The 21,135-nt window shown below is 53.2% G+C and overlaps 6 protein-coding genes across 6 annotated transcripts; all 6 read left to right on the forward strand.

The window, feature by feature from the left end:
- Positions 1-259: 259 nt before the first annotated feature.
- On the forward strand, positions 260-2,076 carry UV8b_07149 (uncharacterized protein; the record flags this gene model as incomplete). The annotated part of the gene is made up of 2 exons (XM_043144646.1): positions 260-1,533; positions 1,626-2,076. The coding sequence occupies 2 exons, from the start codon at positions 260-262 to the stop codon at positions 2,074-2,076; spliced, it is 1,725 nt and encodes a 574-aa protein (XP_043000581.1).
- A 1,447-nt stretch (positions 2,077-3,523) lies between these two features.
- UV8b_07150 (uncharacterized protein) lies at positions 3,524-3,928 on the forward strand (the record flags this gene model as incomplete). The annotated part of the gene is made up of 2 exons (XM_043144647.1): positions 3,524-3,649; positions 3,737-3,928. The coding sequence occupies 2 exons, from the start codon at positions 3,524-3,526 to the stop codon at positions 3,926-3,928; spliced, it is 318 nt and encodes a 105-aa protein (XP_043000582.1).
- Positions 3,929-5,367: 1,439 nt separating this feature from the next.
- UV8b_07151 (uncharacterized protein) lies at positions 5,368-5,568 on the forward strand (the record flags this gene model as incomplete). The annotated part of the gene is made up of 1 exon (XM_043144648.1): positions 5,368-5,568. The coding sequence occupies one exon, from the start codon at positions 5,368-5,370 to the stop codon at positions 5,566-5,568; it is 201 nt and encodes a 66-aa protein (XP_043000583.1).
- Positions 5,569-5,807: 239 nt separating this feature from the next.
- UV8b_07152 (uncharacterized protein) lies at positions 5,808-6,874 on the forward strand (the record flags this gene model as incomplete). The annotated part of the gene is made up of 2 exons (XM_043144649.1): positions 5,808-6,021; positions 6,102-6,874. 2 exons carry the CDS (start codon positions 5,808-5,810, stop codon positions 6,872-6,874), a joined length of 987 nt encoding a protein of 328 aa, XP_043000584.1.
- Positions 6,875-7,980: 1,106 nt separating this feature from the next.
- Positions 7,981-8,856, forward strand: UV8b_07153 (uncharacterized protein; the record flags this gene model as incomplete). The annotated part of the gene is made up of 1 exon (XM_043144650.1): positions 7,981-8,856. One exon carries the CDS (start codon positions 7,981-7,983, stop codon positions 8,854-8,856), a length of 876 nt encoding a protein of 291 aa, XP_043000585.1.
- A 2,757-nt stretch (positions 8,857-11,613) lies between these two features.
- Positions 11,614-12,539, forward strand: UV8b_07154 (uncharacterized protein; the record flags this gene model as incomplete). Its single annotated transcript, XM_043144651.1, has 2 exons — positions 11,614-12,089; positions 12,206-12,539. The coding sequence occupies 2 exons, from the start codon at positions 11,614-11,616 to the stop codon at positions 12,537-12,539; spliced, it is 810 nt and encodes a 269-aa protein (XP_043000586.1).
- Positions 12,540-21,135: the final 8,596 nt, after the last annotated feature.

Here is a 21,135-nt window from a genome sequence, read left to right on the forward strand (position 1 = left end):
GAGAATTAGTTCTGTCAAATGTACGGAGTATGCACCAGTTGCCTGGGCCTAGCAAGGCAGGCACCTCGAGGCTGGACCTGCTCAGTTTGGCAACACTTTGCTTTTTAGCGCCAAACGTCTTGCCGCGACTGGCTTTGCCGTGTCATTGACCGCCATTCCATTGACCGTGCCTTTTTCCAATCCCCCCCTCTATCCCCTCCCTCGGGCTTCGTCTTGGGCTTCGTCTTGGCCATCGTCGCCGCACATCTGGTCGCACATCATGAGCGTCCGCAAACTGCTGTGGCAGCTGTGCGTGGCGGCGGCGCTTGGCCTGCTAGCCACGCAAGCCACGCCCGCCGCCGCCGCCGCCGCCGCCGCCCTGCGACCAGGTGGCGGCTCCGCGCGGCCACGACTGCGACGACTCGGACGGCACGCGGCCATTCCCGGCCTCGTAGACCAGGCCCGCCCCCCCTCGGTCAGCGCCGCCGCCCATCCCAGCATCAAGGCATACAATCTGTCCGTGCCCGTCGACCACTTTCACAACGAAACCAAGTACGCGCCGCACTCGGACGCCTTCTTCAACCTCCGCTACTGGGTCGACGCCACCCACTACAAGGACGGTGGCCCCGTCATAATCCTGCACTCGGGCGAGGCCGACGGCAACGAGCGCATGCCCTTCCTCGAGCACGGCATCGTTCCGCTGCTCGCAAGGGCCACGGGCGGCGTCGGCGTCGTCCTGGAGCATCGCTACTACGGCACCAGCCTGCCTCTGCCCCTGGATGAGGCCGCCACCGAGGGCTACCGCTTCCTCACCACCGACCAGGCCATGGCTGACACGGCGTACTTTTCCAACAACTTCCGCATCCCCGGCCTGCGCCATCCGAACCTGACCGCTCCCGCCACTCCGCACATCCTCTACGGCGGCTCGTACGCCGGAGGGCTCGTGGCCATGGCCCGCAAGCTGTATCCCGACGTCTTCTGGGGCGCCATCTCGTCGTCGGGCGTGACCGAGGCCATCGACGACTTCTGGCAGTACTTTGAGGCCATGCGGCACTTTGCCCCCGGCGACTGCTCGCCGACCATGCAGAAGCTGACGGCCGTTGTCGACAAGCAGCTCCTCAGCGGCAGCAAGGACAAGGAAGACGAGGTCAAGTCCCTGTTCCGCCTGCGCGGGCTCTGGAACGACGAGTTTGCGGGCGTGCTCACGGACCTGCTGCCCTCGCTCCAGGGTACCAACTGGGACCCGGCCGAGGATTCGACCGACTTTGGAACCTTTTGCGCAGTCATCACCTCGGACTCGGTCCTGTTCCCCAGCACCCGTCATCTGGCGGCGCGGGTGCGGAGCGCCGTCACCGCAGCCGGATACGGCAGCGAGCCGCTCACCTCGCGCATGCTCAACTACATTGGCCTGGTCAGAGACGCCGTCACGCGGGCACGATCTTCATGCAAGGCGAACAAGACTACTCGCGAATGCTTTTCGGATCGCTTCCAGGAAGATGCCCATTCCCGCCGCGATGGGCGGGCGCTGAGCTGGCTGTACCAGACCTGTACCGAGTACGCAACTGCACCCTTGGCAGCCCACGCAAAAAGAAGAAGAAAGAAAGAAAGAAAAGACAAACGTTTGCTAACGGAAAATGACGCGCCAGATGGGGCTACTTTTTCAGCGGAGAGTCCGTCCCCGAGGACCGGCTGCCGCTCGTTTCGCGCGCCCTCACCGCCGAGTACAGCTCGTACAGGTGCAGGTCGATGCTCAACATCACCACCCGCCCCGACGTCGGCGTCATCAACAAGCACGGCGGCTTCGGCCTCCGGTACCCCCGGCTCGCCTTCATCGACGGCAGGCAGGACCCGTGGCGAGCGGCCGGGCCCCACGCGATCGGTCTGCCGGGCAGGAAGTCGACGCCCTCGGAGCCGTTTGAGCTGCTCGACTGGGGCGTGCATCACTGGGACGAGAACGGCGCGGATGCGGGCGACGATGCCTACGGGGAGGAAGGGCTGCCGCCGAAGCAGGTTGTCGACATGCAGAGGAGGGAGGTCGACATGGTGGTCGGGTGGCTGAAGGAGTTTGAGAAACGACGCGGGGTTCCTGAGCTTTAGTGACGAGCTGTGCGAGGGTCAGTCTGCGTGTGTCTATGCGTTTGAGCTCTTGGCTGTGCTTGGTGCTTGTGCTTGGTGCTTGGTGCTTGTTCTTGGTGCTTGTGCTTGGTGCTTGGTGCTTTAGCACTTCAGTGCTGCAGTACGTCTGCGTGAATCAGATAGACCCGTGTCAAAGGAGTACCCGAGTGTGCGGCTCGACGGATTCGCATTGCACCAATGGCCGTGTCCGCGTCACGATGCCCGGACGACGAGACGTGAGCAATGCAGTCGGTCGGTCGGTCTGGCCCACCGAGGACGCATCAACCATGACTGACTCGACTCGGCTGCACAGCATCACGGTGCGAGTTCCTTGGATACTGTGCATCGCCGTCGTCCCAAGCTGTGTTTGAACGAGACCCGGCAGTTTACTGCTGCAGAGGCCTGGGGGAAGGCCCCATGCTGGTCCGACACGCAGCGAGTGCATCTGTGCTGGCTTTGGCGCACAGAACGACTCACTGGCTGACCTGCGCAGAACGCCTAGCTTCCCGTCGGCAGCGGCAGGGTGAAGGCAGCTCGTCATGTCTCACCCGGCGACGGATCGACGATTGGCCGTTGGGCATATGCATGTGGGGCTGCAGAGCGCCAGGCCGGGAGCGTGACGGCGCACGGGCGCACGAGTGGAGTCTGCACGTGTGTGCGGTCACGTGCCGTTCCAGGGACGTAAGGTCGGGCCTCAAGCGGGGTGACGGGGTACCCCGCATCGGCACCTGAGGGTACGGGACGCCGGGTAAGAAGCGACGGGTTAGATGCTCACGTTTAATTCATAATTCACACGCTTGCTTGAATTTAAAAAACAATCTGCGTGTGTGTTTCTGGCTGGACTGGGCTGGACCAGGGCAGAAGCTCGCGGACCAGCCGGATAGGATCGCTCGGCTGGCGCTGCATCCCATGACTGTTGCAGGGGGCATCGTTGGCCGGGTCGGGTGCGCCGCTGCGTGCAAGCGGGCTGCCGTGCAGGGCAAGTGGAGCTTGCGGGACATGCCGGCGTCGGCTTCCACCAGCACCGCCGTCGAGTTTCGACCTGCCTGGCCTGTTTAGACGGATGGCCGCAGTGCGCTGTGCATGAGCCTGACTGCAACGGGCAAAAAAGGCCACGGCGCGGCCAGGCCAGGCCGTTCTGCCGGTTTCAGCCCGGGCTCGGCCGGTAGGGGCCGGCTCATCGTGACGGCAGGCCCGCTTGGAATGCGGCTGCTTAACCTAGGTTTGCCGGATGGAACCTTACTACCCAGGGTGAGCGTGCTCCTGCCATTGTCTGTATCTGCAAGACATGGCCATCAGAGCGCGTGTGTGATATAAAAAGGAGCATGTAGTCTGCAGCATCTTTTGATTCAACACCCAGGTCCATCGTCATCGTCATCATCTTCATCACCACCACCACCACCACCGTCGTCGTCGTCGCCACCTGAAGATGCAAATCGTCCTCCCTCTCCTGGCCTGCGCAGCCGTGGCTGCCGCCGATACCGTACACTGCGGCGGCGGAGCCGACAGCGGCCATCGCTGCGAAGACAAAGGCGCAGGCTGGCATTCGTTTTGCGTAAGCGGGCTGACCACGCGCCTCGGCCGCCTCGGCCGCCTCGAGCAGTCCGCAATCCGGCGCTGACCGTTCCCGTCTTCCGCACAGTGCACCGACACCCAGCGGGCTGTTTTCCAGGAAAAGTTCACAGGCGCCGTGGGGCTCAAGAACAACAGGGGCCAGTATGAGGAGTGCAAGATCAGCTACTACGTAGGGGACATCTACTGCGTGCCGTCGCCGTCGGCAAGCAAGGACAGGCGCGCCGAGCCAGCAGACCACACGACGTGGTACCGCGGCTAGATGATCTGAGCCGCACGACCGGGCGGTGGTGGTGAATCTTGCTAAAGTAGGTGCAGGTGGTCGTCAGCGCAGGATGGCGAGGGCGTGAGCGCGCAGCGGCGGGTGATTGATTGAATGAAGAGCAGCAGTCAAACGGGATACAGGAAGCCAGTGTGCGTTCTGCGCAAAGCGACTTTTGCAAAATCTGCGGCACCTACGTACATACCTTGCGCTAGGCACCTAGGCATCGTGCAAGCGAGGTGGCTAGCACAGAAATTCAAGTGGTCATTTGCGCAGCGATTCGAATGCCTGTCCTGGAGACTTGAAAAGGCCGCGTCGCTCGATACGGAAAGCTGACAAAGGCAGCATCTGCTCTTTACGCCGCGACGGATGGCTGGCCATAACTAACTGTAGACGTTTACGTTTGAAAGCGTGCGCCGAGGAACCGAGATGCCACATGTCCTATCCTAGGCCGTCAAATGACGCCCTATCTGTGAGCACGAGAGGAAGAAAAAAATAAAATAAGATAGAAAAAAGTCCGCCTGGTGCGCGACTAGCAGAGTTTCGACTCGTCAGAAATATCCATGCAGACGCCTATTCCGTAGGGACTTGCCTGCTCTGCTCTGCGTTTATAAGCGGCTTTTGCGTTCGTCGTATTCGCGTCGCAGCTGTCGGATTGGGCTCCAAGTCCATTCCTGCTTGGGACGAATCCATTCCTGTGTGGGACTTGATTTATTCCTGTTTGGGACTGCTTTTATTCCCGTTTCGGACTGAATCTGCTCCCGGTTCGGACTTTAGCAGCAAGTAAACAAGTCGTCCTCATTGTTGAATATAAAGTCCGCGCGCTTGTACCTTTGATATTTTCCAAGCAGCTATGCCGCATTTTTCTTCCTACTGCACACACATGCCTTTTGTTTATTTTCCCCACGCAATCGCCTCGGAAGCGACTCCAACGCCGTACATCACTTCATCATAGTCCAAGGGCCATATACTGTATCTAGCAGCAGTGAGAAAAAATACGGCAAGGAAAAGCGGGGCAACTTGGTGTAGTGAGAATAAAGGCCAATTATAGAAAAGCACATGCAAAGGTGCAGGCCGCGGACTTTGTTCAAAACACGAGGACGGCTTGTGTACGTGCTCAGGCTCCAGACCGTGCGGCCGCGCCGGGACGCGGATCCTCGGCCCCCTGCCCGGGACTCGGCTCCAGAGGGCCCAGCTTCGACGTCATAGCCTGTCGACTAGCGAGCGGCGACGAGACTAGCCGTCGCGTGGCCGTCCGGCAAGCCAATCGCCAAAAGACGCCGCTCAGCCACAACCTGCCGTGCCGAACAGCGGTCTGCCTTTTTTCTTTTTTCCCTTTGGGCCGCGTGCTTCCGCCGCTCGTATTCCCCGATCGACATCGTGTGCCAACGCGCTGCACGACGAGGCGCTGTCGCCGGCTGGGCTGCCAGGGGGGGCAGATGGATGACGATGCTTTCCTGCCCGACGGAGGACCGGTCGCTCGATCGCTCCTCCCCCTCGTGTTTTCGGGTCATCTGACCCCGGGTGTTCGGAAGCAAGGGCAAGACAAAGACCCCCGCGAAGCCTCGGCCCGCACGCCTCGACGCACTGCCCGCGCCATGACGCAACGCGGAGTCCGTCGTCGCGGAATGCACGTATAAAGAGGCAGGCGCGAGCCCTTGCCACGGACGTCTGGACATCAGCATCATCCACGCGCAGCAGCAAAGTCTAGCGACAGCACCCAGCTACAGCCTCGACATATCCACCTTCAGATAACACCCCTTGACCAGACCCAGGCCCAGCCCAGACCCAGCCCAGACCCAGCCCAGACCCAGAGCCAGTGGCACACAAAGACCGCGCCGTCTCTGCTTTCCTCGTCACTCAAATCTCTCTGCTCAGCATGCTTTCCCTGCTGCTTGGCGCCGGGGTTGCCGGGGCCGCCGTCATCCGCGCCCCCGGATGCGATTTCCAGATGCAGGCCGCGGGGCCGCACCAGGGCCCCGTGGGCCAGCTGAGCAGCGGACAGGCTCGGTTCGGCGACATGGCCCCGGCGACCTTTCGCATCGACCAGGGGAGGATCTGGGACGCCAAGGGAAACGGATGCTGGTGGACGCGTAAGTGTTGCTTCGACGGCGCCCCCCTGTGACGAGCTTGCTCGCTCGCGGAGGCTAACGTGCCCGGCGGGAGGCTGCAGCGCCGACGGGTGTGCTCCAGTGCGACAAGAACCAGGATGCCGCGCCGGGCTTCTCCGTCGGCTGCGACGGCGCGGTCTCGTTCAACGGCCAGACCACCTTTTACCAGTGCGCCACGGGCGACGGCAACCAGTGGAACATTTACCTCTACGCCGACCAGGGCATGGACTGCGGCCAAGTCTCCCTCGCCGCCGGCGGCTGTCGAGCGCAGTGCGAGCCGTCCCCTGCTCCATCCCCCGCTCCAGCGCCCGCTCCCGCGCCCGCTCCCCCGGCACCCTCTCCCCGCGAATGCCCTGCCAGTCTCGACGGCCCGTACGAGTTCCCCCATCTCATCGTCCCCGTGGACAAGTCCAGGCCGGACGACGCGCCCGGCACCTCGTACTTTGGCACCGTCTCCCCCACCGTCTCGTCCCTCTTCAACTTTGACATCCCCGCAGCCGACCAGGGCAAGACGTGCACCCTGGTCTTCCTCTTCCCCACGCAGTCCCAGCTCACCACCTCGTCCTACACCTTCTCCGGCGACGGGAGCGTCGACTTCTCCATGCTCGACGGCCCTGCGAGCCAGGGTACTACCACCTGGAACAACCAGCCCGGCAAGAAGACGGACTACGGCTCCGTGGCCGTCGCCCCCGGACACAGCTACTCGGTGGCCACGTTCCCCTGCCCGGCGGGCCAGACGGTCGCCTTCAAGATGGAGGGCTGCGGCGACACCGACCTGCGATATTTCCAGGACTACAACCCATCCCCCATAGGGTTGTACATAACCAAATGCTAAGCTGTCCCGGACGCGAGCTACGCCAACCTTACTTTCCTTTGATGACTGTTTTTGATTCCCGACCATATCCTTTACGACTTTTTAATGAAACGGCCACCACATAGACTTGCAGCGCCAAGACGGACGGTGATGGGGATGAATATCGGGTAGGGGAGTCGGTTCAGTTGGCATGGCTTCTGGTTGGATATTTATGCCGTCACGCTCCCTTTTTTTGCTGGCCATGATTGATGAACAGGCGCACTATTACACTTTTGTCTTGATTAGAAACTTTAAACTTAATGCACATGGCCGCTGGCCACACGTCTTTGCTACGTGCTACGTACTATCAAATAGATGTCTGTGTCTGACGTGAAGCCGCGGGCCTGGACAACAGCCTGGCTTTTCTTGTCTTTTGTCTTGTTCTTCTCTTCATTTTCGTACCATATCGTTTCCTCCGTCTTTTCTTTTTTCTCTGCTTGTTTTGCTTTCTCCGTGTTTGTTTTCTTTCCAGACCCGACAAGCCAGCAACGCGACCAGTAGACACGACTCCGTCCAGCAGCGACACTAACGCCGGCCCCGAGCTTAATTCACTCATGCCCATCACGCCATTCGCCAGCGCCAGCCCGACGAACCGCAAGACGCGCCGCCAGAAAACAACAGCCCCTATCTCCCCCCCCTTGTAGCCCGACCTGTAGGCGAGATGGGATCGCGGACCAAAGTCAAATCCGAGCCCAAGGGCCGCGGCCGCAGACCGCGCGGGCGGATTGCCCGATGTCTAACGGACGCGATGAGTCAACACCGGCGTCTGGACCGCGTCGCGGCATCCCGTAGGCGGCGCGCATCGCTCGTCGGCTGCCCCTTGCGTTGGGATGCTGCCCTCCCCAAGCGGCAGGCTGGATGATGGCACGGTCAAACTTTGTGGGAACGGGGCCCCCGACATGTATGATGCGTAGAGTATGCTTCGGCGCGAGGTATATAGAAGGCCTTTGCGCCGTCCGTGTCTGGTGGACGTGTGCGTGAGAAACAAAAACACGTTTTGGCGAGTTGTATTTTTTTTTTGCAAGGACATTCATTTCTGCCTGGGCTACTGCTTCTTATACGGTGCGCCGCGAAACAGAGACATCACGATGCGTCGCGGTCGGCCTTGTCGGAGGGCCAAAAAGGCCAAGGGGCCCGTGGAGACGAGCCGGGACGGCTTGCTGGCCGTCATGTACTCGCAGACGTGGCCGCGTCGGCCGCCCGTGCCGGTCGTGCCTGCCGCGGGGCTGCGCAAGGTGCTGACGTCGACGGGCCCTGCGCGCGCGGCCGCCGTCGCGGAATCATGCTGTTCGTCCATCTACACCGAGTCGGCCGAGTCGAGCATCCTCGCCCCGTTTCACAGGCTGGAGGAGGAAGAGCGGCAGCATCACCATCAGCAGCAGCAGCAGCAGCAGCAACCCGCCGCTGATGCTTGGGGCAGCGCGTCGGAGTTGGGGGACTACATGGCCGAGCTGCCGGCCTATCTGGGCCCGCACATCATCCGCAGCGAGGGCGAGGACCGGCCGGCCGTCGGGCTCGCGGCCGCGCCGGTGCCGGTGCAGCACGTCACGGCCGAGCAGGCCTACCAGCTGAGCGGGTCGCGGATGAGCAGCCAGTGCGCCGTGGAGGAGGCGGCCTCGGCCGGGGCCGGGGCCGACGCCGACGCCGACGCCGAAGAGGCCAAGAGATGCAGCAAGAGGCGCAGCTTTTGGGCGACGCTGCGCATCCGGAGAAAGGCGAGCTCGACGTCAGACTGGGACGGCGGCGGCGGCGGCGGCGGCAGCTGGCGCGAGCCGCGGGCGTTTGCTGGCGACGGCGGCTGCGGCGGCTGGGAGCACGTCCGCCCGGGGGGAGGCATGGCCCCGGTGGCGGAGGCCTTCACGACGGACCGGAGGCCCATCCTGGGCGTGGACATTCCCGACGGGTCTCATTTCCAGGACGAGTTCTGGGCGCGCTTCCCGACCCATCAGCTGTCCTGCAAGTAGGGAGGCTCTTCACCTGCTTGCAGGTAGAGCAGGAGGCTTTTCATTTGTCTGCAGGTACGGAGTAGAGCAGGGGGCTTCTCATTTGTCTGCAGGTACGGAGTAGAGCAGGAGGCGTTTCATTTGTCCATGTGTAATCAGGCTGCGCTGGGGCTGGGGCGGGGCTGTCGGCTTCTTCTCGACCGGATAGGGTGACTGCCGGGGATGGTGTTGTGTTGTGCTGTGTTGTGCTGTGCTGTGCTGTGTTGTGTTGTAATTTTTTTCAGGGGCGGCATAGCTGCAGTGTCTTTTCGTGTGTGACGGGTTGGAGTCGGCCGTCGTCCTCGCGTACCCGTCGGGAGTAATAGTAATCAAGCACCTTTTTCACGGTCGTGGCGCCTTCCAAAAGCTGTCATGTGCGTGCGCTACAGCGGCTGGAAATGAAGGAAACGACGGAAACGACGGAAACGACGGAAACGACGGTGTGGAGGGCTGAACGCTCGGATCTGGTCGAGGCATGAGGCATGAGGCATGTCTTGTCTTGGTCGTGCTGTGCTGGCTGGCTTTGGCAGCGTGGCTGGCAGAGGGGGCCTGGAGCTGTGGCCAAGTCGGCTGGCAGGAGCTAGCTTGCTTACGCAAGTACATGGTGATGAGCGCGAGAAGGCCTCGTGCGTCGTGAGCGAGGCAGTCGTCGGTGCACGCGGGACGTGGACTCGAGGACCTGGGAGGATTTGTCTCGAGCCATCATCTCGGCCATCCTTGGCCATCCTTGGCCATCTGCCGTTGGTGAGGGATGACAGCTGCCAGGATGAGTGGGGCGGGGCAATGGCAGGAAGGCGCAACCACGTTGCGCAACGGCCTGGCACTTGTGTTGCGATTTCCTGGGCTGGAGGGTACAGGTCAACCGACCTGTGTCCCCCCCTTGTCATCCGACCCCCCCATAATAACTTAACTGACCTGACCATTGCTGTGGGCTATACTCTTAATATAATTGGTTTATTAGGGAATAGTGGGGTCAGGTCACTTTACATAGAATACTATATAGAGAAGTACTTCCTCTGCTATTTTACTAGGTTCCTAGGTAGGGGTTGTCGGAATCGCTGTCGTAAGGTGCCCAATTGGGCACATTGCGACGAATGTGCCGCGCACACCCGTTGGGCACGATGTGGCCACTTTTGCCCCTTTTACCCCTATGCCCCTGAGCCCGGTAGGGCACGCAGGCAGCCCGGCCCGACCGCGCCGATGCACGTGACTACGGCACGCACAAAAAGGCCACATCGTGTAATATCTCTTTTGCTTCCTTTCTTTCCTCTGAGTTAGTCAGTCATAATCAAAGAAGAACCATACCTTTGACCGGTGACCCTACGGTACATAATACCACGCGCGCGACCCTACGTATAACTGGGTACCCCGAGTTTATATCAATAGGGGTACCTAGTAAAAGAAATTAAAGAAGTCACTTTCTATAGAAAGATATAGAGAGAAGTACTTTCTCTGCTATTTTATTAGGTTCTTATATAAGGGTGCCTAATATAAGAAATGAAATAAGTCACTTTATATAGAAATATATATATAAAGGTACCTACCTCTCTTTTTATCCCTAGTACCTACTAGGTAGGTAGGTACCTAGGTACCTAGGTACTAGGCATTTAGTAGAAGTATTAGAAGTCACTTTATATAGAAAAATATATATAAAGGTACTTCTTTCTACTATAGTACCTAAGTACCTAAGAGGTACATACCTAATAAAAAGAAAGGAAGTCGCTTTCTATAGAAAAGTCTATATAAAGGTACTTGATTTTCTTCTAATACTAGGTTCTTAGGTAGGGATACTAAATAAAAATATAGTAGAAGTCACTTTCTATAGAAAAATATATATAAAGATACTTATAGTCTAGTGGCTACTGTAGATTAAAGGATCTACTACTCTTTATTAGCGTATCTCTATATTAGGAAAGAGCCTTGGTCAGGTCAGTTAAGTTATTATGGGGGGTCGAATGACAAGGGGGGGGCATAGGTCGGTTGATATGTAGTCTCCCTGGGCTGGCTGCACTTGCACTTGCACTTGCACTTGCCCTTGCCCTGCCCTGCACAGTATGAGCACGGAGTCCTCCGTACCTGCCGACCGCAAGTCCCGTCGGGTCCTGCGTGCTGTGCTGGCTTGTACTGTACGGCGCAGGCAACTGGACGGCCCTGGGGTACCGCGCGAGGCGAGACCGTGATGAGCATGCTAATCGAGAATCTGGATCGCCAATCCAGGGGTAATGTGGGGCCGGCCCCTGCTATCTATTGACCCAGGACAATTAAACTACCTGCAGTAGTTTGAAAAATCACAGACCACCGACGCGATGGCGCCCACAGACAGCCGACAGTGTCCCAGGAGATGCCATGCCGGATTTCGTCCAGATTTCGTCCAGATTTCATCCACGAAAAGGAGCGACGAATCCTGCCTCTGGTCGATACCTCGCCGTCGCCAAGCACGTCTCAACACCAGCTGAGCAGCCGCACTCACTTCTCGGTCCTCGGTCCTCCGCCACGGTACGCAGGGAATTGCATCGGCCAAACTGCATGCAATCGCATCGCCAGACGCATCGGCAAATTGCACCCGCACCGCCGCATAGGGGGCGCCCGCGGGCGCTGGCGGACCGCTGCGTTTCTGCTCGCGGACTCGGACTCGTGCTGCAAACCCGGGCCACAAACTCGCTTGCTCGTCTCCTCCTCCTCCTCCCCCTCCTCCTTCATCAACATCCTAGGTGATTCTTCTTTTGGCAGTCTTTGGGAATGGCCACGCCAACAGGTGCTGCCAGCAGCGGGCCCGTCGTGCCGAACCGCAGCTTCCAGGGCAACGACGCGGAGCCCAAGGCCCTCCGGGGCGCCGCCTGGGTCGACGACGCAACCACGGCCGACGAGAAGGCGGGCCAGGGGACGTTTTACCGCGAAGGCACGCCGCCGCCGCTGGAAGACGACGAGTACGCACGCACCGTCCTGAGCCCTCACCCGGGTCGTCCCCACGACGGCGGCGCCCTGTCGTACGACTACCGATACGACCACGTGGCTCCGCCCGCGCCGATTCCCCGGATTCCCCGCGCGACGGCGTGCGGCATGCCCAGGAGGCTGTTGTGGATGGCGGCGGGCCTGACGGCGCTCCTGACGCTCGCCGTGGCCGGGGTAGGCATCGGCGTGGGGGTGGGCTTGAAGCACAGTCCGACGACGACGAAGACGGCAGACGGGAGCTCCCCCTCGGAGGCTGCTACGAGGTACCGCCGCGTCCTTTCTTTCTTTCTTTCTTTTTTCTTGTGTTTTCCCTCCCCCCCCTCTGCAAAAGGCCCAGCCGAGGTCATCTCGTGGTCTAACATGACATGGCTTTTTCCAGCTCGCCGACGCCGTCAGCCGCCCCGCCGGCAGTGCCGTCCTGCCCCGCGGCAAACGGCACGACGCACGAGGTGGTGCAGGTGCGGAAGACGTTCCTCCGCGTCTGCGGCGTCGACTACAGCCCCGACGGCGGGGAAGCCGTCAGCCTGGGGGTGGTGTGGACGGCCAGCATGGAGGATTGCATGATGAGCTGCGCGGGGTATCCGAACTGCACGGGGTGCGGCTGGGGGCTGGTGCCGGGAGACGCCGGCAGCGACCACCGGTGCTGGCTGTGGAGCAATCTGCGGAGCGCGCACGTTGTGCGGAGCGGGTGGGATTTCGCGGTGCTGCTGTGACTTGGGGGGGGGAGCCGTGGAGAGCGTTGCGTTTTGCGTTTTGCGGGTTGCTGCAACGGTTTATGCCATGGTGCGGCGGTGCGGCGGACGTGATGACGGCGTCGGTTTACGGTGATGGGGGATTTTCTGTCTAGTTCATGCGGCGGCTGTCGACTTTTGGGCTGGAAATGATTCCTGCGCGCGGCAGTGATTGCGGACTCGATGGCGGGGAAGTCGTCTGTGCGATGTGATGATGGTGATGGTGGTGATGGTGATGATGGTGATGATGGTGATGGTGACGCTGCTGACGGTGATGCTGCTGATGCTGCTGCCCTGATGACCCCGTTAGTGGTGGATGCTGGCATGCCCCGGCAAGCACTTGGCGCGTCTCGAGCTGACCGAGCAAACAGACGGCGTCTCAACCACACGTATCCGCGTGATGCCCCCCTCTCACTGCCTCATGGTGCATTGTTTCTTTCGGGTGCTTGTCTGCGACGTGCTTTAAAACAAGGCAGCAAGGAGACTCGGCGAGATGCCAGGTGCTGCCAGGTGCTGCCAGGTGCTGCCACTGCCACTGCCACTGCCACTGCCTCGGCTGGTGCGTTTTGCCGGCCGCATCTGCTCCTGTGCCGTTACTTGCGTGTATTATGCTTATGCATGCTGATTATGCTGCAAATGCCTTGGCGCACACGCTCAGCCAGGTGCGGAGCCCAGCTGGCTTGGCTTGGCTCACCGACTGCACGCTGCACTCTTCTGCGCCTGCATCTGCGCCTGCATCTGCGTCTGCGTCTGCAGCAGCAGCAGTGCAGCCAGGCCGATGCACACGCCCGCCCCCTCCACATGCGCGATTCAATGGCATTTCGGTTTCAACAAAGATTAAATTGATTTCTTTTCATTTCCGCCTCAACTGCCTCTTTTTTCTTTTTCTCATCTTCTTTTATTTCTACATATATATATATATATATATATATTACACTAGCTAAGCTATCTAGGGGGGGGATAAGCCCCTATCTAGCCTAGTGCTAATACCTCTATGCCTAATCTATATAGGAAACCCGAGTGCCGGGAGGAAAACCTATATACTATCTGTAGTCGATAGTATCCCTTCGGAATCGAAGGGGGTTTACTATACGTTACAAGGAGGTGTCCTATCGCGCGAGACTAGGTCTAGCGGCAGGGCTGGGAAAGTATGGATAGTAGGCGCGCCTCGATAGGCGCGGTGATTTGCCTTAGTAGTCATTAGTCGTTAGTTATTAGGTATTGGTCAGGCTCTAGGGTGGGTGTAAATCGGAATCGACGTGGTCAATATTGTTAGGTATAGGAGGCGGCGGTAATATTAGTATCGGGTAGGCGGCGGTATCGCAATAAGTCGCACGTTTTATTATTATTGGCTTCGTCTAATATAGGTTGGGGCAGCTAGCGGACGGTCGAGTAATCCAGTGCAAGCATACAGCGGTATAAAGTCTCCCTTATTTACCCTACCTTTTTAATTCCTTTCTTCTTCCCTTTTTATTCCTCATTAAAAATTACTAAGAATTTTCCTTTACTTCTCTACCTCGATTGCGCTATAGTAGTTTTTATGCATCCTTTATTCTTCGATATGCCTACCATACTAGAGTTAGGTCCTAGCCTAGCTCGAAAATAGCTATATCGTCCCTATATACGCCACAGTACCGATATAGCCGCTCGTTATTGTGACTAATAAGGTAAGAGGTTCTCTTTAATCGTTATCTGTCTTTTTCTAATAGTAGGTAGGGCTCGGGGGTGCCTATTTCGCTTATACTTCAAAATGGAAGCCTTATTATATCCTAGTGCGTACTGCCACGAACTGCGAACCGGTAGAGAGTATACTTATATTATAGAAGGCCTACGCTTGCGAGTAGGAAGTAAGTATATCAGTTTGCTGGTATCCCTTAACTTTATAGTTGACTTTAGTAGGTAGATAAAGACAATTACTATAAGGCCTAACAGGCTGCATATCAGTTTATTACGCTAGTTACCTTAGTGCCTTAAAAGGGTCAAAACGACTCTGCCGTTATAATGCGAATAATGGTACCTATAGTCCCAATCTCGCTACCGGCCGACTTCCTTAGACTTATTAAGAGAGGGGTTTTAGCTTTAGAGCGCGCCTATAGCAGCGAGCCCTAGCCTCTCTTATCGGTTGAGGGAACTCAGCCTCCTACTACTACTACCGGCAATAAAAGCCCTACTAATTCCGTTATTACATTAGATATCGATGATAAGCCTACTCCCGGGCCTGCTGCTATAGAGGAACCACCTTACAGCAAGGGGGTCTCGCCAATATAGTCTGAGACTCCTATAATGCTATCTTCCAATAAATTATAGCAAATGGTTGCGTTTTTAAAGTTTATAAAGTCCTAAGCGGAGTCTTAGCTAATAGCATCTGCCTCTAGAGCGCCAGCTATACCGCCGTTAAAGCCTCCCCTACCTACTGCTTAATTGGCGCAGCCTAAATAAACTAAATTAATAGTTCTATCGCTATCCTCTCCTCGTCCCTATACTAATACCCCTGCCCCTTCCCCCTTTAAAAGGAAGAAGGAGGGGTTAAAGATAATAGAGTTACCTACAAAAGGAACGCCAGGTCTAGCCGCTAGGGTCAAACGAAAAATGCATTTAAGATCTATAGTCTCCCCTTCCCTAGGGGGGAAAGGGAAAGGAAAGGGGAAAGCGAGGGTAGCCCCTAATAATAGCTATAGTAATAGAGAGGGTAGTGCGGAGTAAATAGGGGTCTAGGGGGTTAAGGGTATTAAAAAGATTAGGGATCTAAGTCTATCGACCGTATAGGTAGCTTATATAAAAAGGACGTTCTTCCCCTATCTATATAGTCAGTCGTATCTTTATCTATAATTATCTATATATATATATATAGTCTAGGGTTAGGGTGCAATCGTATTGGGTTACTATCGGAGCTAAAGTCTATATAGGCAGTAAGTGCGATAGCTAGGGTGAACTATTCGAGCTGGCGGGTATTAAAGACCTATTTAATAACCTATTTAGCTAAGTCTTTATTTTCGAGTGCTTAGGTAATACTATACTTATCTAATACGGGGCGGTCTTAAATATAGAGGGGAGGGTTTCTAAGATAATTACTGCACTTTAGGATTATATATTCGATATTTTCTATATTGGGACCGTATCGGCAATATAGGTAGCGGATAAATAGGACCTTTATCTTATATAGGAACTCATTAAGGCCTATTTTTTCCGTTTTAAGTTAGGTAAGGAGGGAGGACTTATATTTATAAAGGTTTTTATAGAGGTCTAGCATCTTCTTTACAGAGGTAAAATCAGGGGCATATTTAATAGTAGGGCGGTTCTTTAGCAGGTATTATACTCGGGCGAGTTATTGCTTTAATTGCTATCTCTTTATCTATTTAAAAGCTAGGGAGTAAGCGGGGGATAATTTATTATCCTAAAATAGAATCGAATCTTTAAAGGCTATATAGTTTAGTATTCTATTCTCGGTCGGTCGCCCTTATCTGCGGGTAGGTCTTTATTATAGCCGGGTCTAGATAATAATATATATATTAGAGATAAGATCGGCTATACTACTTTCTCGGGTTCTAGTAAAGAATCGTTACTAAGCCAGGTTAAGGTAAAGGTCGAATAGGGGGACTACTATTTCGGTTTCTACGATTGCGTTAGGTATTACTTGGTAGGCTCCTATAACTATATAGAGGCACTTCGACTATTTAGCGGCTAGACTATATATAATGCCTCTTATTACTTCTCCCGGCTTAGTAGGAGTATGCTAGATTCTAGCGCTAAAGGCGATTATAGTTCTAATAACCTATATATACAGTAGTCGGGCTTCGCGGAACTAATATCCCTATATAGAGGCCGCTAGAGCGATAAGGGCGAGCTTCTGCCTTTCCAGCTTCTTTACTATTCGGGCCCTATAGTCAGTCTAGCTAAATTTGCGGTTAATCTCTACTCTAAGAAATCGGGCGTATTATATAAGCTAGATAGTCGCATTACCGAGTCGTATTATTATAGTATCCGGTCGGTACTATTTAGTGAAGTGCATTAGCTCGCTCTTTACTAGGTTGAATTTCAGTCCGGCCTCTACCGACCATTTTTCGCAGATCTTCCATACTTTCGAGAGGGTTGCAACTATATCCCGCATTATTTTGCCGTATACGATTATATTAGTATTGTCTGCAAATCCTAGGGTTAGCGAGTTATCTACTACTTCGAGTCTGCGGTATAAGGGTGCGATATAAAAGAGGAAAAGGATTAAGGAGATTAGGGAGCCTTAGGGCACTTCTGCCGTAATTAGGAATCTTTAGGTAGATTAGCCTTCGAAAAAGATTTTAGCTAAATGCAATACAGTTATTGCAATTCTCAAGGTCACTATAAAAGCAAAGCCTTACTAGCTAGCTAGATGGCACAAGACTGTCTGCGACCTGTGAACTAATCTTAGTATAAATACTAGATTTTTCACTAAGTCCTAAGACTATACAAGTGCTATAAAGCAGGGCAAGTGTAAAGGCAAGGCAAATATAAGATAACCAGAAACGCAGGGAAGGTGGAAGTTAAGAGGCATATAGTGCATTAACAGACTCGATTGTGCTGCCCTTCAACTATCTAGAAAGAAGGGGGAAAGCTATCCTATATATACACGAAGGAGGGGTGGGCCCAGGCATTCAGGGTAGCTAGTAAGATAGCTCCCCGTAATGCTCACTATGCCACGTATATGATACGTCAGCAGCCCCACTATATCCGGCCTTTCCAACCACCCTAACCACCGCACTAGTAATTAGTCACCGTACTAGTAACTAGCCACCACGCTAGTGACTAACCACCACACTAGTGGACTAGCCACCACGCTAGTAGGCCACCACGCTAATTTAGCAATGCCACACCACGCTAGTAGGCCGCCACCACGCTAGTAGGCAACCACGCTAATTTAGTAATGCCACACCTTTTCAACAAGGCCTACCTTACTTGATATACAGTAAATAATCCACTGAAAATCCTTAAGGTAAAAGGCAAAGGCCTGGGTTGGTAAGAATACCGTAAGTCTAAGAGACGGTATAAGGGCCAGAAGGTTAGTAGACCAATAGGGCATTAGGCCAGCAGCCTAGTAGGCTACTATAGGATTTTAACACCCCCTCTGATTAGCTACTGTAGTAGCAAGCTAATCGTGTAAAGGATAGGGAAAGAAAATGCAGTAAAAAGTGCTAAGGAAAAACATAAGAAAAACCTTAGTAAAAGTATGTTAGTATAAGTTAGCAGGCCCTAAGACCTAGTAACTCGCGGAACCTAGTAAATTTAGGGCCCGGCAGTGGCTTAGTAAGGCCGTCAGCAGGCATACTATTAGTAGGTAAGTAGGTAATTTTCACTAAGCCCAGCTAGGCTTACTCCCTAATATACCGGAATTTTAATAGTGTATGCTTAGTGCGAGCATGCTCACAGATAGTCTCAAGTAATGCATCAGATTCAGCTTCTAAAGTAGATAGCACTACTAAAAAGGCTCGCTTAGAACGCCAGCTAATAGGACTACTATTAATAGTAGTAAGGAAGCCTCCAGTTGATTTAGAGGTTTCTTTACAGCCAGCAAAATCGCTATCAGAATAAGCGGTTATAATAGGCTGTTGATTACTTTTAGTAAAGCAAATAGCTAGGTTCTCAGTGCCTTTAAGGTAGCTAAAGCTGCCTTTCGCAGCATTTAAATGCACATTAGTTGCCTTAGACATAAACCGAGAGAGGTATTAGGTAAGAAATACTAGGTCGGGCCTAGTCATCATCATAAGCCACATTATAGTGCCAGTAAGGCTCTGATAAAGGCTCTGATCAGTAGGGCTAAGGTCTTTTCCACTAGATTCATTTAGAATCCCTAGTTGAAGTGGAATAAGCTAAGGTTTAGTATCCTATAAGCCGAATTTAGCTAAGACCTCTGCTATAAATTAGGCTTAGTGTAGCCACAATAAACCTTCCTTCCTATTTCGTATAATTTATACGCCTAGGAAAAAGGAAGCCAGACCGCGGTCTTCTATAGTATAAACCTTATGAAATTTCCTTTTTAGCTAGTTAATATAAGTTATATTTGGACCAACTAATAGGCAATCGTCAACATAGGTGACGATAAAGGTGCTAGTTTACTTATTATAAAAGACGGCAGCATCAGAAGCTAAAGGTAAAAAACCTTTACTAGAAATCAGGTCTTTTAGCCGGTATTGCCATTCGCGGGGTGCTTATTTTAGCCCGTATAGGGCCTTCTTTAGCAAGATAGCTTACTTAACAGAAGGGTCGAATCCAGCTTCTTTAAGCAAAGTTAGTAGCCATTGGCGCTGTATATTAGACCAAAGCTTGCTATCAGTTAGTAATAAGCTCTCTGTAAATTCAAGGAATCCATCAGGGATATCCATATAAATAGTCTCAGAAAGCTCGCTATTTAGAAAGGCGCCTATAAAGTCTTCTGACTTAGGAAGGTAATCCACAGTGGCATTAGTATTAGTAATATCATCCGGGGTAGCATTAGTAATGCTAGTAAAATTAGTAGGGTCCGGCATACTTTCTAGGTCATCCGGTATAGCATTAGTGCTAGTAATGCTAGTAAGGTTAGCAGAGTTAGTAGGATCAGAAATGCTTTCTAGGTCATCCAATAAAATAGCAGGTTCTCTGCTAGATACCCCCTCTGAACCTATATTTTGCCCTCTATAAAAGTCCCCTTCTAGGCCACTAGAAATAGGGCCTATACCTTCATTTTGGTGGATAAAGGTAATAAAGGTTATTTTAGTAACAACCTTCTTCTTTAGAAGGTAGACAAGGTAGGTATTAGCATAAGTCTTTTTAAGTAGCTGAATACCTATATGCCCTAGCCGTACATGCCAAATGCCGGCTAATTATAATAGCTTCTGATAGTTTATATCAGCAGCTATAAGGGCAGGAGTAGGGCTAATAGCCACTACAGGATTTTCGCTAGTCGTAATAGCGGGATTTTCGCTAGTCGTAATAGCGGGATTTTCGCTAATCGTAATAGCGGGAGAATTAGTAGTAGGGCTGGTAGCCTCTACAGGGTCTTCGCTAGTTATAGTAGCGGGCTGGTTAGTAGTAGGGCTAATAGCCTCTACAGGTTCCTTACTAATCGCAATAGTAGGAACGGGGGTAATAGTAGTATCCTCAGGATTACTATAATCAGCAGGGTTAATAGGGCTGGGGACCTCTACTGATATACTATTAGTAATAGTATAATAGCTGCAAGGTTGATGCAGTAGTGATGTGTCTATTCCTTTCTGTAGAAGGAAAAAGCCGTATTTTTCAAAATTAAAAATGCCGATACATTTACAGCTTACTGACCAAAGCTGATTTCTAATTAGTACCCCTTTAGCGGCATAGTGCTTTACACCGCTAATAATGTTAATATCCAAGGTAGGAATATATAGTGCATTCTTGAGCTCTATAATACCCCATTTAATAGGATTAACGCCCTGTAGCACAGTAAATCGTACTGTGCCCCAACCAGTAGGGGAAATAGGGCTACCACTAGTAGTAATTACCGGCTTATCATCCTTCTCAAAATGGTGAAAAGTGGTGAAATACTTCTTATCATTTACAATATGATAAGTAGAGCCTGTATCGTAAAGGAGGGCATCCTTAGGGGTCCTACCGCCTGATTTAGCACTATAGCTTATATCAGTGGATATAGTGGTAGAAGAAGAGGAATAGGATATATTAGTATCCTGGGTATTATAATTGCCTATAATAAAGGACTCAATATTTTGCTGTTTGCTACTATTATTATAGTCCTATTCCTTCTTCTTTTGCTGCTTCTTTTTCCTATTATTAGTAAAATTATTCTTGCTATTATTAGTAGAAGCGGCATTAATAGTAGTAGGGCTAGTAGCCTCTACAGGGTCCTTACTAGTCGTAATAGCAGAAGGTTGGATAATAGGGCTAATAGCCTCTACAGGGTCCTTACTAGTCGTAATAGCAGAAGGTTGGATAGTAGGGCTAATAGCCTCTACAGGGTCCTTGCTAGTCGTAATAGCAGAAGGTTAGATAGTAGGGCTAATAGCCTCTGCAGGGTCTTTACTGTTCATATTAGTAAGACCGGAGATAGTAGGGCTAGTAGCCTCTACTAGTTCCTTGCTAATTGTAATAGTAGGAACGTTACTATTTTGCCTACTAACTAAGCCTTATATAAGGGTAGTTAGGGTATTCATCTGGGACTTTATATAGTCCATATCTAGCTGTAGTCGTGCAGTAAGATGAGCTTTAGAGTTGGAATCCAAAGTGGCCTTATAAGTGGAAGGCCTAGACTGTGCCATTATAGTGGTTAAAAGTCGTTAAAAATGGTGCCAATAGCTGTAGGAACAGATGAATAACCAGCTAAATAGCTGGCAAAATAGTCGAGTAACTAGCTGGACAGCTAGTAAATATAGTGGCTAGTAGCCTACTATAAAAGGTAACCGCAGAATATAGCGGTAGGTCTCAGTATAAAAGCACAGATGCCGTAGGCGTTGTGCAAGTCCAGAATATAGCATTAGTATTTAAGGTGCTTATGTGGTGCCGTAATATAAAGGTGCCGTAAGTGCCGTAGGTGCCGTAGGTGCCGTAGGTGCCGTAGGTGACGTAGGTGCTATAGGTGCCG

This window comes from Ustilaginoidea virens, chromosome 6 (assembly GCF_000687475.1).
Source record: "Ustilaginoidea virens chromosome 6, complete sequence".
Classification (NCBI taxonomy): domain Eukaryota; kingdom Fungi; phylum Ascomycota; class Sordariomycetes; order Hypocreales; family Clavicipitaceae; genus Ustilaginoidea; species Ustilaginoidea virens.